This window comes from Stegostoma tigrinum, chromosome 32, assembly GCF_030684315.1.
Source record: "Stegostoma tigrinum isolate sSteTig4 chromosome 32, sSteTig4.hap1, whole genome shotgun sequence".
In the NCBI taxonomy this organism is placed as follows: Eukaryota; Metazoa; Chordata; class Chondrichthyes; order Orectolobiformes; family Stegostomatidae; genus Stegostoma; species Stegostoma tigrinum.
The window spans coordinates 37,801,515-37,818,416 of NC_081385.1; the positions used below are offsets into that span (position 1 = coordinate 37,801,515).

The following is a 16,902-nucleotide window of genomic DNA, read 5'->3' on the forward strand; positions in this document are numbered from 1 at the left end:
GTCATGGAATCTTACACATTCACTCGAGCCGGCAAGACATGATCTGATGTCTCTTCCAAAAGACAGTGATTATGAAAATGTAATTCTTCCTCTCCTGCACTGCAGTGTCAGTTTTGATCTTTGTGTTCAAATCTTGGGGTGATTCTTGAACCCAGAACCTCATAACTCAGAGGCAATCAACTAAGCCACACAACTCAAATACAGAGGAATAGAATGCAAAAGCAAGGAAGCTATGCTAAACTCTTCAAAATCACTGGTTAGTCCATTGTCCAATTCCTGGCAGCACATTTTGGGAAAGATGATAAGGCCTTAGAAAAGATGCAGAAGAATATTTCTAAAAAGGCAGCAGGGATAAGAAACTTCAGTGATGTGGAAAGTCAGGAGTCTTTCACTGTAAAGCAGCAAAGAGATTTGATAGGGAGTGTGAAAAAAAAATGAATTTTTTTAGATTTTGTGGTCTTGAAAAGCACTCAGTTCATCTCTGGAATGGTAATGTACTTCAAGTTTGAGCAACAGGTGAAGCAGGCTGTTTTATGCTGCTGCTGTGCGGTACCAACATGAGTGATGCTCTGCTGTCAAGCCAAAACAAAAAATGTGTACTTATCACACCAATCAGTAATGTGGTAGAGGAATTTCAGTGCTGATGTGATGCCAGATGCATGGGATGTATGCCCCAAAAACTGGCGGACCACACATAACAGCACATCCTTTCAGCTCAGAGATAGTAAGAACTGCCGATGCTGGAGTCAGAGGTAAACACAGTGTGGAGCTGGAGGTGCATAGCAGGCCAGGCAGCATCAGAGGAGCAGGAAAGTTGACATTTCAGGTCAGGTCCCTTCTTCAGAAACTGCCATCCTTACTTGGTCTGCCCTACACATGGCTCCAGACCCACAGCAATGTGGTTGACTCTTAGCCGCCTTATGGGCAATAAATGCTGCCTGGCTGGCAATTCCTCATCCCACTAATGAATTTTAAAAATGTTTAGAAGTATGAGAGGGGTGTCTGATCGAAATATCCTTTCAGCTATTTGTAACAAGCAAGGTACTGGCTGTACCCAACCAACCCATACTTTCATAAGTCGCAAAAAAGTGAACAGTGGAGGTGATTCTGTCATTAGATAACATCTACTGCATTATCCTGAATATGCTAACAATCAAATAACAAAGTAAAATTGGCTCTGTGGTGGGTGACAGAGGATGGTGGTAGAAAGCTGTTTTGAGGGCTGGAGGACACTGTCCTGAGGCGGACCACAGGAATCAGTGCTGGAAGCTTACTGCTCCTCATATACATAAATGAAACAAATGAGAATTTTTAGGGAGGGGTGGTCCCAGGCTGATAAGTAAGTTCAGGGATGACAACGAAATTGGCTGGTGGTTAATAGTGAGACCGAAGGTTCTGGTAACCAGATGATTTTTTGAGGTTGGTCAAATGCACGGATGGAATTTAACCCTGAAAGATGAGAGGTGATGCGATTTGGAAGAAACAAGACAAGGGGGTACTCAATAAATGGCAGGAAACTAGGAACCTCAAAGGAACAGAGCGATCTTAAACAGAACCCTGAAGAAAGAGAAGGTTATTAGGGAGATCAAGGAGGTATACAGGACAGCTGCCTTGCTGCGCAGACATTATTGCAGGGTGATATTTTTGGAACAAAACACAGAAAATACCACTGCTGCAGCTCTGACATAGGGTCACTGGACTCAGAACGTTGTTAACTCTATTTTTCTCCCCACGGACGCTCACTGACCTCCTGAGCTTCACTGGCACTTTCTGTTTTAATTTCAGATCCCCAGCATCCACAGTGCTTTCTTTAACTTTAGTTCTGACATTCAAGTTTTGCAAAACTTTGGTTAGGCCAGAGCTGCAGTACTCTGTGCAGTTTGGTCACTGTACAACAGGAAGGACATGATTACACTGTGGTGCAGGAAGATTCAGCAGGACGTTGCTTGGGGTGGAGCATTTCAGCTACGAAGAGACAGTGGATAGGGGTTAGGTTGTTTTCTTTAGAATACAGAAGTCTGAATGGGAACTCAATCCAACCATATAAGATTTTGAGGGGCATGCATAGGGTGAATAGCAAGCAGCTGTCCCCTTAGCTTAAGAGTCAATGATCAGGGGTCATAATTTTAAGGTGAAGTGCAGGAGGTTTACAGGGAATTTGAGCACATTTATTTTCATCCAGAGGGTGATGAGAATCTGGAAAGCACTGCCTGGGGAACCTCACAACCTTACAAGGTATGCAGATGAACACTTGAAATGTCATAACATTTCAAGGTTATGGTCCAAGTGCTGGAAAGTAGGATTAGAGTAGATAAGTTAGCTCAGATATGATGGGCCAAGGGGCCTCTTCTATGCTGTGTGGCTCTATGACTCTAGAGCTGGTGATCACTATTCTCTTGCTCATTTCACAGGTATGATATTATAAACTTCAGAACTTTAATATCTGTTCGTGGATTGAAAGTATCAACATAGATACACTGTTACATATAGGAAAAAAAGCAGCAATAACTCTCTGAGATAGTAAGAACTGACGTTGCTGGAGTCAGAAACAACAGTGTAGAGCTGGATGAAGACAGCAGGCCAGGCAGCATTAGAGGAGCAAGAAAGCTGATGTTTCGGGTCAGGACCCTTCTTCAGAAATCATGGTCTGCTGTGTTTCTCCAGCTCCACACTGTGTTATAACAGCAATAACTTTGTCTGGAATAAACTATTAAAGGACAAAGAGAAACTTATGCAGGAATTGAAGCAATTAGCTACGTGTGGGAGAAGAACAAGTCAAAACTACATGTGCAAAACTGGTTTGGCATCTGCTTGATAACTGGCTGCTTTATTGACACATGGGCAACTAATTACCCTGCAGAAGAATTTATGGAGTTAAATGCAGGTAAGCTGTGTCTTCAAACAGACAGTCAATGTCAAATGTAACACGGAACAGGGAAACTATTTCTGATAAGAAGGCAAGCTGCAGACTTGGTGGTTTCGGAGTAGTAGTCAATATTGTGGATGGAAAAATCTAAAAAATTAACAATAATAAAGACAAACCTGTATAAGAATCCAAAAACAGAACCTCGAAGAACAACACTGCACAAGGATCAAAGCCTGGACGCGTCTAGAGACAGGTACATGGTTGGAATCAGCTAAATTCCACCATTAATCAATTAATAGCCAAGTTTAAATAATTACTTCAGTGCTGATGGTCTGTGAGATTTCTTAATAATTAGCCGAATTAAAGGTAGCTTGTGATGAATTACCCACAACAAAAGGCAATGGCTTGAACAATTAAAATCAACTGGTCTGGTTTAAAACTGAATAAAATGTGAGGCTGGATGAACACAGCAGGCCAAGCAGCATCTCAGGAGCACAAAAGCTGACGTTTCGGGCCTAGACCCTTCATCAGAGAGGGGGATGGGGAGAGGGAACTGGAATAAATAGGGAGAGAGGGGAGGGCGGACCGAAGATGGAGAGTAAAGAAGATAGGTGGAGAGAGTGTAGGTGGGGAGGTAGGGAGGGGATAGGTCGGTCCAGGGAAGACGGACAGGTCAAGGAGGTGGGATGAGGTTAGTAGGTAGCTGGGAGTGCGGCTTGGGGTGGGAGGAAGGGATGGGTGAGAGGACGAACCGGTTAGGGAGGCAGAGACAGGTTGGACTGGTTTTGGGATACAGTGGGTGGGGGGGGAAGAGCTGGGCTGGTTGTGTGGTGCAGTCGGGGGAGGGGGCGAACTGGGCTGGTTTAGGGATGCAGTAGGGGAAGGGGAGATTTTGAAACTGGTGAAGTCCACATTGATACCATATGGCTACAGGGTTCCCAGGCGGAATATGAGTTGCTGTTCCTGCAACCTTCGGGTGGCATCATTGTGGCACTGCAGGAGGCCCATGATGGACATGTCATCTAGAGAATGGGAGGGGGAGTGGAAATGGTTTGCGACTGGGAGGTGCAGTTGTTTGTTGCGAACTGAGCGGAGGTGTTCTGCAAAGCGGTCCCCAAGCCTCCGCTTGGTTTCCCCAATGTGGAGGAAGCCGCACCGGGTACAGTGGATGCAGTATACCACATTGGCAGATGTGCAGGTGAACCTCTGCTTACTGTGGAATGTCATCTTGGGGCCTGGGATGGGGGTGAGGGAGGAAGTGTGGGGACAGGTGTAGCATTTCCTGCGGTTGCAGGGGAAGGTGCCGGGTGTGGTGGGGTTGGAGGGCAGTGTGGAGCGAACAAGGGAGTCACGGAGAGAGTGGTCTCTCCGGAAAGCTGACACGGGAGGGGATGGAAAAATGTCTTGGGTGGTGGGGTCAGATTGTAAATGGCGGAAGTGTCGGAGGATAATGCGTTGTATCCGGAGGTTGGTAGGGTGGTGTGTGAGAACGAGGGGGATCCTCTTGGGGCGGTTGTGGCGGGGGCGGGGTGTGAGGGATGTGTTGCGGGAAATACGGGAGACGCGGTCAAGGGCGTTCTCGATCACTGTGGAGGGAAAGTTGCGGTCCTTAAAGAACTTGGACATCTGGGATGTGCAGGAGTGGAATGTCTTATCGTGGGAGCAGATGCGGCGGAGGCGGAGGAATTGGGAATAGGGGATGGGATTTTTGCAGGAGAGTGGGTGGGAGGAGGTGTATTCTAGGTAGCTGTGGGAGTCGGTGGGCTTGAAATGGACATCAGTTACAAGCTGGTTGCCTGAGATGGAGACTGAGTGGTCCAGGAAGGTGAGGGATGTGCTGGAGATGGCCCAGGTGAACTGAAGGTTGGGGTGGAAGGTGTTGGTGAAGTGGATGAACTGTTCGAGCTCCTCTGGGGAGCAAGAGGCGGCGCCGATACAGTCATCAATGTACCGGAGGAAGAGGTGGGGTTTGGGGCCTGTGTAGGTGCGGAAGAGGGACTGTTCCACGTAACCTACAAAGAGGCAGGCATATTCATCTTGGGGCCTGGGATGGGGTCTGCCAGTGTGGTATACTGCATCCACTGTACCCGGTGTGGCTTCCTCTACATTGGGGAAACCAAGCGGAGGCTTGGGGACTGCTTTGCAGAACACCTCTGCTCAGTTCGCAACAAACAACTGCACCTCCCAGTCGCAAACCATTTCCACTCCCCCTCCCATTCTCTAGATGACATGTCCATCATGGGCCTCCTGCACTGCCACAATGATGCCACCCGAAGGTTGCAGGAACAGCAACTCATATTCCGCCTGGGAACCCTGTAGCCATATGGTATCAATGTGGACTTCACCAGTTTCAAAATCTCCCCTTCCCCTACTGCATCCCTAAACCAGCCCAGTTCGTCCCCTCCCCCCACTGCACCACACAACCAGCCCAGCTCTTCCCCCCCACCCAATGCATCCCAAAACCAGTCCAACCTGTCTCTGCCTCCCTAACCGGTTCATCCTCTCACCCATCCCTTCCTCCCACCCCAAGCCGCACCCCCAGCTACCTACTAACCTCATCCCACCTCCCTGACCTGTCCGTCTTCCCTGGACCGACCTATCCCCTCCCTACCTTCCCACCTACACTCTCTCCACCTATCTTCTTTACTCTCCATCTTCGGTCCGCCTCCCCCTCTCTCCCTATTTATTCCAGTTCCCTCCCCCCATCCCCCTCTCTGATGAAGGGTCTAGGCCCGAAACGTCAGCTTTTGTGCTCCTGAGATGCTGCTTGGCCTGCTGTGTTCATCCAGCCTCACATTTTATTATCTTGGAATTCTCCAGCATCTGCAGTTCCCATTATCTCTGGTTTAAAACTTAAACCCTGTCTGGCTGTTAACTGTCAACCAGCAATAATGCGGATATTCTGCACATCAACAATGCTACCAGAATCAAACTGCTAACCAATCAGCACTCTCCTTTCATGGGCCATAAGGTTTGGTTTCACCTTGGATTTATATTCTTGCAAATTATTCTGATGACTGGGGGGGTTTGAGTGATAAGAAGAGGCAGGACAGACTTGGAGACATTTTCTCACTGCAGCGCAGGAGATTGAGGGGTAACTTTAAAGAGGTTTATAAAATCATGAGGGGTGTAGGTAAGGCAACTAACAAAGGTCTTTTCCCCCTAAGGTGGACGACTTCAAGATTAGGGGGCATATTTACAAGGTGAGAAAGATTTAAAAGGGACCTAAGGCGCAATTTTTTCACATACAGGTTGGTTACAACATTTAAAAGATATTTGTAACTATACCTGCATCTACAACTTCTTTTGGCAGTTCATTACACATTTAAAAGATATGTAGATAGGTGCATGAATAGGAAAGGTTGAGGGCGATATGGGCCAACCCCAGGAAAGTGGGCTTAAGTTTCAGTTGGGAAACTTGATTGGCATGGACAAGTTAAATCAAAAGGTCTGTTTCCACGCTGTATGACCCTAAGAGTGTGAGATACAAAGTTCTGAGAAAATGTCATTTATCAGCAATACTCAAATTATTGATTAAAATGGAGAAACTGTTTCCAGTTGCACTCAAATTCATGCAGAAGAACCCAGAGATTTAAGCTAATTGTTACCACTGAACAGGGAATACAGAAACCAACCTAGATCAGCCTCGTATATATTGCAGCTACAATAAAAAGTCAGAAGCTGTAAATTCTGCAGTCAGTAACTCACCATCTGACTCTCACCATCTACAAGATACAAGTCCTGAATGTGACGAATTATTCGCTACTTGTATGGGTTATCGTAAGTCTAACAACACTCAAAAAGCTCAACATCATACAGGACAAAGCAGCCTAATCGAATGACACCCCATCCAGTACCTTCAACATTTACACCCTCCACCACCAAAGCACAGTGAGAGGAATGTGCACCATTCACAAATCCACTGTAATAACAAGTCTCCCTCAACAGCACTTTCCAGCTCCACATTCTCTTCCATCTAGAAGGACAAGTGTAGCAGATGTATAGGAACAGCATCACTTGCAGGTTTTCTTGCAAGGAAAGAAGGAAGTAACTCACTATCCTGTCTTGGGAATACATCACCATCTCTTCAGTGTCACAGAGTCAAAATCCTGGAACTTCCTCCCCAGTGGTCCCTTAGACTTCTGTGATTGCAGAAGGCAGCTCACTGCCACGTTATCCAATTCAGAAGGGGAGATAATGCCTGTCCTAGCATTGCCCAGATCCTATAAATGATCATTTTGTTTTAAAACAGCGAGTTGTAATTTGCCAGTGAATGCTTACAAAATGTTCAAAATGGAAGGTACATTGAGAAAGTCGCTTATAAAAAATTGGATTCTTATCAGAAAGGGTTTTGGAATAATGAAACAATAATAACATTAAAAAAGTGGACAAATGTGTGAAAAGAAGAAACTACAATGGTGTTGAAAAAGAACAGGGGTGTGTTTTTTTTATAAAGTAGGAATAAGCAGAACTTGTCTGTGAAGAGTTTTCAATATGCTGCAGTTTATACACAGAGACCTCCTCCACACTTGGCTGAGCCTACAGGCCCTATTGAATAGTCAAGACTAGAGCTGTCTCTTCCTGCAAACTCCATGGGGTAATTGTTGTTCATGTTTTCATCAGGTTATGCATATTCACAATGGTCAGCTGCCTGTCCCTTGTAATGGATGATGGTCAGTTTTCAGTCAGTCGGATTTCTTCAGCTTTAGTGATCAAGTTAGCATAGATGTACGTAGTTTAACATAGTACTTCACAGCCTGGCTTCAACTTGCAAAATTCTTCCCTCTGAATCAAAAAGCTCCAAGTTCAAATCCTACTCCAGAGCTTGAACACCAATATCTCAGCTGGCAATATGGCAAAGGAGTGGTGCATTGATGGAGGTGTCACTTTTTGAATGAGCTTGTTTTGGGTGGATGTGAAAGCACTACTTTCACCAAAAGCAGATGTTTCCTCTAATATTTATTCCCCATTTAACATCACAAAAAACAGATTCTGATGATTATCACGTTTGTTTGTAGGAGCATGCTGTGCACAGATTAACAGCCACATTTCCTATATTCCATCACTGACTGCACACCAAAAATAATCCATTTGCAGAAAAGCACTTTAGATGGCTGTAAAAGGAGCCATTGAAGTCTTGCATCTATTTCTTTTGGGATTTAGCATGGTTAGGGTTCAATGGTAAATTTTTTGAAAGACGAGAACATTGACTGTTTGGATTCTAGCTCCCTTCACAAGATCTGACACGTTGCTGCAGAAATGTGCAATTGAATAGTGCTGTGTGCTGGGCTAACAATCTCAGTTTGTTGGTTGGTCTTCAAAGAGACCATTGATCTGCATGCTGGATTTTTTTTATGTTTTCAGACCAGGAGACCACTTTGGACAATTGGATGTGGCTGAGATGCAGGAATCCAGTACGACAGATCAAACCAGAGATGGCAGTTAGGGCAGTGCTGTGTCCCTCCTGCCAAATATGGGAGATCAGGGAGCAGTCTAGTGTCCTTGGTGACAATGTCTCCAGGCAGTGCGACCAGATGCAGCTCCTCACAGATTGCATGGTTTGGCTAGAGTGTCAGTTGGACAAACTGAGGAGCATACAGGGTGCAGAGAGTGTGACAGACACTAGTTACAGGGAGGTGGTCACACTGCAGGTTCGATCAGGTAAATGGGTAACCACTAGGAGAGGCAGGCAGGAAGTGCACGAGTCTCCTGTGACTATTTCCCCCACTAACAGGTATTCGGTCTTGGATACTGTTGGGGCGACAGTCACTGAAGGAAGTATAACAGCAGCATCCAGGCCTGTGGCACCAGACTCGCTCTGCTCTAGGCCAGGGCCAAGGGAGCAATAGTGGTAGGAGACAAACTAGTTAGGGGCAGACAGGCGTTTCTGTGGCTGTGTTCGAGGGTCCAGGATGGTGTGTTCCCACCTAGATGCCAGGGTCAAGGACTTCTCTGAGCAGTTGCGTGAAATTCTTAAGGGGCAGGGTGAGTAGCCAGAGGTAATTGTGCACATTGGTATCAATGACATGGGTAGAAACAGGGATGAGTTCCTGTGGAGTGAGTACAGGGAGTTAGGAAAGGGGCTGAAAAGCAGGACCTCAAGGGTAGTAATCTCTGGATTCCTACCACAGCCATGGGCTAGTGAGGCAAGGAATAGAAAGATAGGACAGGTAAATACATGGCTAAGGAGCTGGGGTAGGGGGCAGGGTTTCAGGCTCGTGGATCATTCAGACCTCTTCTGGGGCAGGTTGCACCTAGCTGGAGGGGAAGAAATATCTTCTCAGGGTGGTTCGCTAGTGCTACTTAGCAAGGTTTAAACTAGACTGGTAGGGGGGCTGGGGACAAGAGTCAGCAAGTGGAGAGACTAAAGAGATGGTAGATATCAGTTCCAGCAAATCTGAAAGGAAATACAGGCAGACACAGATAAATGAACACAACGGGTTTGACGGGCTGAAGTGTGTTTATTTCAATACAAGGAGTATTATGCATAAGGCAGATGAGTTTAGAATCTGGGTCAGTACATGGGCCTATGATGTGGCGGGTATTACAGACACTTAGTTGATAGGAGGTCAGGACTGGTTCCTCCATGTTCCAGGGTTTAGTTGTTTTAGATGCGACAGAGGGAGGTACAAGAGGTGGAGGAGTTGCATGACTAATCAGGGAGAATGGTGGATCTGCACTCAGACAAGACATACTGGAGGGCTCATTTACTGAGGCAATATGGGTAGAGCTCAAAAATAAGATGGGTGCAATCATTCTAATAGGGTTATACCATAGGGCCTCCAACAGCCACCCAGACTCAGGAACAAATGTGAAGGCAGATTATGGAAAGATGCAATAAAACAGAGTTATCAATAATGGGTGACTGTAACTTCCCAATACTGACTGGGACTTTCTTACAACAAGGGGCCCAGATGGAGCAGAATTTGTTAAGTGCGTCCAAGAGGGGTTCTTGAATAGTAGGTGGATGGTCCAACTGGAGGAGGGACCATATTGGACATGGTATTGGCTAATAAATCTGGCCAGATGACTGACTTTTCAGTGGGAGCGCATTTTGGAAACTGTGATCACAACTCCTTAAGTTTTAAGATAGCTATAAATAAACATAAGGCAGGACCTTGCGAGAAGGCAACTAAATTGGGGGAGAGCAAATTACGTCAGTTTTGGGCAGGACCTAGGGAGTATTAGACGTGAGGAACTGTTATCAGGCAAGTCCACATTTGACATGTGGCAGTTGTTTAAAGAGCAACCAATCAGAGTTCAGGACCAACATGTTCCAGTAAGTAGGATGGACAACGATGAAGGTTGTGAATTTAGTCAAAAGGGCAAAAGAAACATATGTAAGGTTTAGGAAACTAAAATTGTACAGAACGAGTGAAGAATATTTTAAAAAATGCAGGAAAGAACTCAAGCAGGGAATTAGGAGAGCAAGGAGGGGCCATGAAATGACCTCAGCAAGTAGGGTTAAAGGGAATCTATACTACATTCTATACATACATTAGAAACAAGGGGATAGGACCAGTCAAGGATAAAGGAGGGAATTGTGCTTGGAATGGCATAGAAGGTTATCAAAGGATACAGAGGGATACAGATCAGTTGTAGATATGGGCGAAGAAGTACAGATGGGATTCATCCACGCAAGCGTGAGGCGCTGCACTTCGGGAGATCAAGTGTTAAGCAAAAGTGTACTGTTAATGGCAGGATCCTGAACAGCATTGATGTACCGAGGGATCTTGGGTTTCAAGTAAATAGTTCCCTGAAAGTGGCCACATAAGTAGATAGGGTGGTAAAGAAGGCATATGGTATGCTTGCCTTTATTGGTCAGGGCACTTAGTATACGAGTCAGAATGTCATATTGCAACATTATAGGACTTCAGTTAGGGCACACCTAGGGTACTGTGTTCCAATTCTGATTGTTACATTACAGAAAGGATATGGAGGCTTTGGAGAGGGTGCAGAAGAAGTTTACCAGTTTGTTGCCTGGATTAGAGGGAATGAGCTATAAAGAGAGGCTGGAAAAGCTAGGATTGTTTTCTATGCAGTGGGTGAGGCCGAAGGGAGACCTGATAAAAGTCTATAAAATTATGAGATGACTGGATGTGAGTTTGCTCGCTGAGCTGGAAGGTTCGTTTTCAAACGTTTCGTCACCATTCTAGGTAACATCATCAGTGAGCCTCCGGTGAAGCTTCACTGGAGGCTCACTGATGATGTTACCTAGAATGGTGATGAAACGTTTGAAAATGAACCTTCCAGCTCAGTGAGCAAACTCAGATCCAGAACTTCGACCTGAGCTACAAATCCTCTCAAAACTTATGAGATGACTGTTAGAATCTTTTTCCCTCAGAATTGAAATGTCTAATGCAAGGAGGTGCACATTTAAGTTGAGAAGGAGAAAGTTCAAAAGAGATGCAAGTGGCAAGTTTTTTAACACAGAAAGTGGTAGGTGTCTGGAATGCACTGCCAGGGGTGGTGGTGGAGGTAGATGCAATAGAAAGGGCTTTTAGATAAACACGTGAATATGCACAGAAGGGAGGGACATTGACCATGGGCAGGCAGAAGGGATTAGTTTATTTTAGGCATCATGTTCGGTACAATATTGTGAGCCAAAGGGCTGATTCTGCGCTGTGCTGTACTGCGCTCTAAACTAACCAACCTCTTGGTCACCTTGTTTGCATAAAACTAAGATCAAAGTCTTTATGGGTTGATTTGATCACTTCAGAGTCACAAGTGAAGGCCAATATTGTCCAAAATCAATATGCTTCTGTTTGAGCACACCAAGAAGCCCCATTAAAGAACAAAAAACTAAAAAAACACAGGCAAAGCAAAGATTCCTAACAACTGTCCACAGATCAGCTTACCGGTTGTAGTCTTCGCTTCTCAACATGTTTCCTTAGCATTATCTTTAAATCATCATCTCCCAGTTCAGGTTTATCTGGAACATGTAAAATCAAAACTTATTACCTCTTACCTGAACATTAGTTTCATTTCTGGGCAGAGGGGGGCCTGGTGGAAGTATGGTAGCGCAGTGTTTCAGGGAGGATAGTAGCACCTTGAATATGGTACAGACAGTGTGTCTGGTGGAAGAGAGGCCGGAGGCGCAGTGCCTGGGGGAAGAGGAACCGGAGGCTAGGTGTCTGGTTTATAGGAGAAGGGGTTGGAGGGAGACAGAAGAGACACATTTCAGTGATTTGCACAATTCTGGGATAGCTGAGGTATCCTCTGTATATAGTCAATGAGCCCCAAGAAGGAATTTCAAATTCACAATTATTAGCATGATGGGAAATTCAATTGATGCGCATGTATGTAGGCTTCTGGCTTGTCTGCTTCTTACCATCAGGCCTGCCACATCCTTCTTTTTTTCCTTTCCTTATTTAACATTTCATTTCCAACATCAAGCTTTGGGTGAGGAAGGAGGATCTGAGAACCGCCGCAGCACAGAAAGTCGTGTGAATATGACCATTCTTCATGTCTGCGTTGGTGGCAGATAAAGACGAGGTGAGTCTGGACCCAGAACTCCAATGACCCGAGTTTCCTTGAGGATTTTGCAATGTCTTCACAGCAGCATGGTTGCTCTGGCCCAGCCTGGAATTCCTTGAGATGCTTTGAGCAGCACCATGTGTCTTTTTTCAGCAGCTTCGGCATTAGCCTGGGACTCCTTTTAGTGGCTGTTTCTGTTGGCATTGTTCTGGGTCTCCTTGTGGCAGTTCCAGTCAGGCTGTGACTCCATTCGAGGTTTTCTTTGGCACGGTGGTGGGTCCAGTCCAGGATACCAGGTTTTTTATTTGCAGGGGTGTGGAGGGCAGTGTCAGGTCCTTGAGACCAGAGCTGTGAAACGGACTAAGTGGGCTTTGTCTTAAGTTCATTTTATTACTTTGTATTTTATCATTATGTTATTGTGGAAGGAATGTTGTTCTGAACTTTTTTTTATTTTTCTAATTTATTACACTGATCTTGTACTTTTAAAGATCTGTAATGATGGACGTTTTATTTCTCAAAATTTTTTTTCCCCTAAGAATTTATACTCCAGAATCTGTACCTTGGTAACTTTGTACCTTGGTGCACTAAGTGGTGACCTTTTCACCATACTCACAGGTGTGTGACAAAAAAGCTAATTCAATTCAAATTCAAACTGTATTTGGCTCTCTGGTACAGACTGACTCTCACCAGCTGACAAGGAATAACTCTCTTACACTTGAAAGTCCCCAGGTCTAGAAAGCACCATGTTGAGTAAGAGGCACTAGAGCAAAGAGATGCAAGAACCAAAGCTCAGTGGCTGGTTTAGCATTAAAGAGATAGCAGGGTTACACTTACTGACTGTCTTCATGTCCTGCGTGGAAAGGGTGGGTACAACTCGTAGTGCCACATTGGGACTCATGGGGTGGGTTGGAGAACCTGGAAGCCAGGAACACATCTCTGTAATAGAGAGAAACATGATTTACCAGCAGACCAAGAGAGCAGGACAATCTGCCAGATTACAAATTTCTGAATTTTAAAAAAAAATATTTCACAGGATAAAGAGCATGTTAGTTATGTTGGCATTTAATGCCTACCTTTAAACAAAAAATGGAACATTGCATGGGTAGCATGGTGGCACAGTAGTTTAGTGCTGTTACCTCTCAGCACCAGGGGCAGGGTTCAATTCCAGTCTTGGGTGACTGTGTGGAGTTCCCATTCTCCCTATGCCCGCGGGGGTTTCCATCAGCTGCAACAGTTCCCTCCCACAGTCCAATAACGTGCACACTGGATGGACTGGCCAAGCTAAATCGTCCCGCAGTTAGCAGGGATGAGTGGACTAGATGGTTAGCCATGAGAATTTTCAGATTCCAGGGATAGGTCGGGATGCTCTCGGTGGCTTGGTGCAGGCTTGATGGGCTGAATGGCCTTTTTCTGCCCTGTTGGGATTCTTTGATACAATTCTATGAAATGGATCAATTGCTGGTGGCGCCAGGGGTATGCGTGTGCATGTGGGTGGTGAGTGAGTGTCACCACTGGGCATGAGAGCAGGAGGATACCAAAGGACCATAATCACTTGGAAGGTTAACTTTAAGGATTGACCTGCATATAAAGGTTGTGGTACCGGATCAACATTTTTTTGATATTTTCTTGAGGGTTCTGTTTTTTTTCAGGGTTCCTTTAAATCTCAAGGTTTGTGTTAGAAACTGAACTGTTCTTAAGGCAGTAACGTACAATCTCACTCCATTGATGATAGCACAAAAACAAAAAGGCTTGGTGCTGGGAAGGTAGCCAAGAATCCAACAATTAAACAGTTTTCTTCAATTCACCTTCCCAGCACCCTCTATCTCTCTTCTAAAGGTCGATCTCAAAACAAACTCAAAGCCTGGAAGGTCAGGTCCTTCTCGATCGACTGGATCCCTTACCTCAAAACTTTTTTAAAGAGAAAATCACGCACATGGGCAATAAAAGAGTCCTTGTACACAGGCAAGGAGATTAAAAAGGATTTCTGCCTTTGTTTTTTTTCTGACTCCATGCCAAATCCCTACTTTAAAAAATTTCCTCATAAAATAATTTATTGGACAAACATAAAGGGGAAGAAAGCCATTGGAAATTACTAAAATTTTTTCTTTTGGCTATTATTATTATTAAAAGACAGGCCTGAATGGCTGATTTACAAGAAAGTAATAAGGATATTTTGAATAAAGTTCGTAAATCTTTTCCATAAATAACTAAACTGGAAGTGGGAAAGTGAGTATCAATACTGGCTGTTCCTTCACGTTCAACCCGAGGGGCCTCCTTCTCTCCTGCATCCCTCTCTCTCTTCCTCTTTTTGTTTTACATTGAAATTGGAGGGTTAAACATAGAACTGACCCTTTGGCCCACTATGTCTGTGCCAACCATGAACCCATCCCAAACAAATCCCACCTGCCTGTAGAAAATCTGTGGCCCTCTGTTGTCTGGCTGTTCACATGTCTGTCTAAATATCTCTTAAGCAATGCTATCGTAGTTGTTGTAACCAGGAGAGGCCTTGGGGTTGATGGATGGCTGCTTGTTCATAAATAATTAACCAAATCTTAGCTTTATGAAAGGTCTCGCATAACTAATCAGTTTTTGCACTCAATTCCTCTGTTTATAAACCTCAAAATTCCATTTGCTTTTGCTTACCATGGCCTCCATGGCCTGATATCTTCAAAGATCAATTCAAATGAAACTCCAGGTCCCATTATTCCGATACACTGTTTACAATTGTGCTGTTGAGACAATATTGTCCCTCCCTCAGTCTCTGCCCAAAAGGCATCACCTTACACCTTTCCGTAATAAACTCTATTAGTCACTTGTCAGCCTATTCTCCCAAACTCTATGTCCTGATGTAGTCCAACAGATATTGTCCTCATTGTTAGCCACTGTCTCAGGTAAATTGTGCAATGTTCATTTTATTGCAGCTTTCAAATCATTTACATACAAATCACTTGGGTCAGCACGGTGACTCAGTGGTTAGCACTGCAGCCTCACAGCACCAGGGACCCAGGTTCAATTCCAGCCTTGGGCAACTATGTGTGGAGTTTGCACATTCTCCCTATGTCTGCATGGGTTTCCTCCGGGTGCTCCGGTTTCCTCCCACAGTCGAAAGATGTGCAGGCTAGGTGGATCGGCCATGCTAAATTGCCCGTAGTGTTCAGGGGTGTGGGTCTGGGTGGATGCTTCAAGGGGTGGTGTGGACTTGTTGGGCCAAAGAGCCTGTTTCCACACTGTACGGAATCTAATCTAATTCATCAAAAAAGCAATGGTCTGAGTAAAGGCTATTGTTAATATCACTGTCATCTTCCAGTCTAATAAATAACCACTGATCATAACTCACTGTTTTCTGTCCATATGCCAATATTGTTTCAGCCAAATTGATGCAAATCCTCCTATTCAAAAAACCTCAGATTTATTAATCAGGCTTCTATGTGGTCTGAGAGACTTAATCCTGAGCAGGTAGTTAGAAGGCAACATTCAGAACATATCCTTAAAGGTTTTCTGCTTTTTCCTGTCCCACAGGCCCAACCAGTCCCCCTCCACTGACACCCTCATCCGCTAAGCAGAAGCAGAGGGCTTTTAGGCCATCTACATGGGGAATACAGGTTTGTAGGGACTGGACGTGCACGTTAAAGATGAGGTGTTGGGGACCAGGGAATTGGAAGTTCTGGAGGAGGTGGAGGATGTGGGTGGTGCCACAGACGTAGGTGGGGAGTTCCTGGACCAAGAGGGAGAAGATGGAGTCAAGATAGGTGGAGATGAGTTCGGTGGAGCAGGAGCAGGCGCAGACAATGGGTCGACCAGAGTAGTCAGGTTTCTCTTTCAATTCCTCCCACTTCCTACAGATAAAGGGGGTAGCCATGGGTACCCACCTGGGCCCAAGCTATGCCTGCCTCTTTGTAGGGTACGTGGAACAATCCCTCTTCCGAAGCTACACTGACCCTATCCCCCACCTCTTTCTCCGTCATATCAATGACTGTTTCAGCGCCGTCTTGTGCTCCCACGATGAGCTCGAACAATTCATCCACTTCAATAACACCTTCCAAACCAATCTTAAGTTCACCTGGACCATCTCTGAAAGCTCTCTCTCCTTCCTGGACCTCGGTTTCCATCTCCGCCAAACACCTGGAAACCGATATCCATTTCAAGCCTACCGACTCCCACAACTATCTGGAGTACACCTGCTCTCATCCACCTTCCTGCAAAAAGGCCATCCCCTATTCCCACACTCCCCACCAGCCCCACCACGCCCAGCAATTTTTCATGCAACCGCAGGAAGTGCTACATCTGCCCCTACACTTGCCCCCTCACCCCCATCCCAGGCCCTAAGAAGACCTTCTACATCAAACAGATGTTAACCTGCACATCTGCTACCGTGGTATACTGTTTCCACTGTTCCCATTGTGGCCTCCTCTACATTGGGGAAACAAAACAGAGGCTTGGGGACTGCTTTGTGAAACACTACGATCGGTTCGCAACAAACAACTGCACCTCCCAGTTGCGAACCATTTCAACTCCCCCTCCCAGCCCTTGAACAACATGTCCAAACTGGGCCTCCTGCA

General features: G+C 45.4%; 1 protein-coding gene across 4 annotated transcripts in view; it reads right to left on the bottom strand.

The window, feature by feature from the left end:
• Positions 1–16,902, bottom strand: part of nfrkb (nuclear factor related to kappaB binding protein) — a 111,300-nt gene that overhangs the window by 75,061 nt on the left and 19,337 nt on the right. For all 4 annotated transcript variants that reach the window (XM_048562385.2, XM_048562386.2, XM_048562387.2 and 1 more), the window contains exons 6-7: positions 13,178–13,279; positions 11,725–11,798 (exon numbers count right to left, since the gene is read on the bottom strand). In XM_048562385.2, the coding sequence (XP_048418342.1) occupies positions 11,725–11,798; positions 13,178–13,279 (176 nt within the window). The remainder of the gene's footprint in view (positions 1–11,724; positions 11,799–13,177; positions 13,280–16,902) is intronic.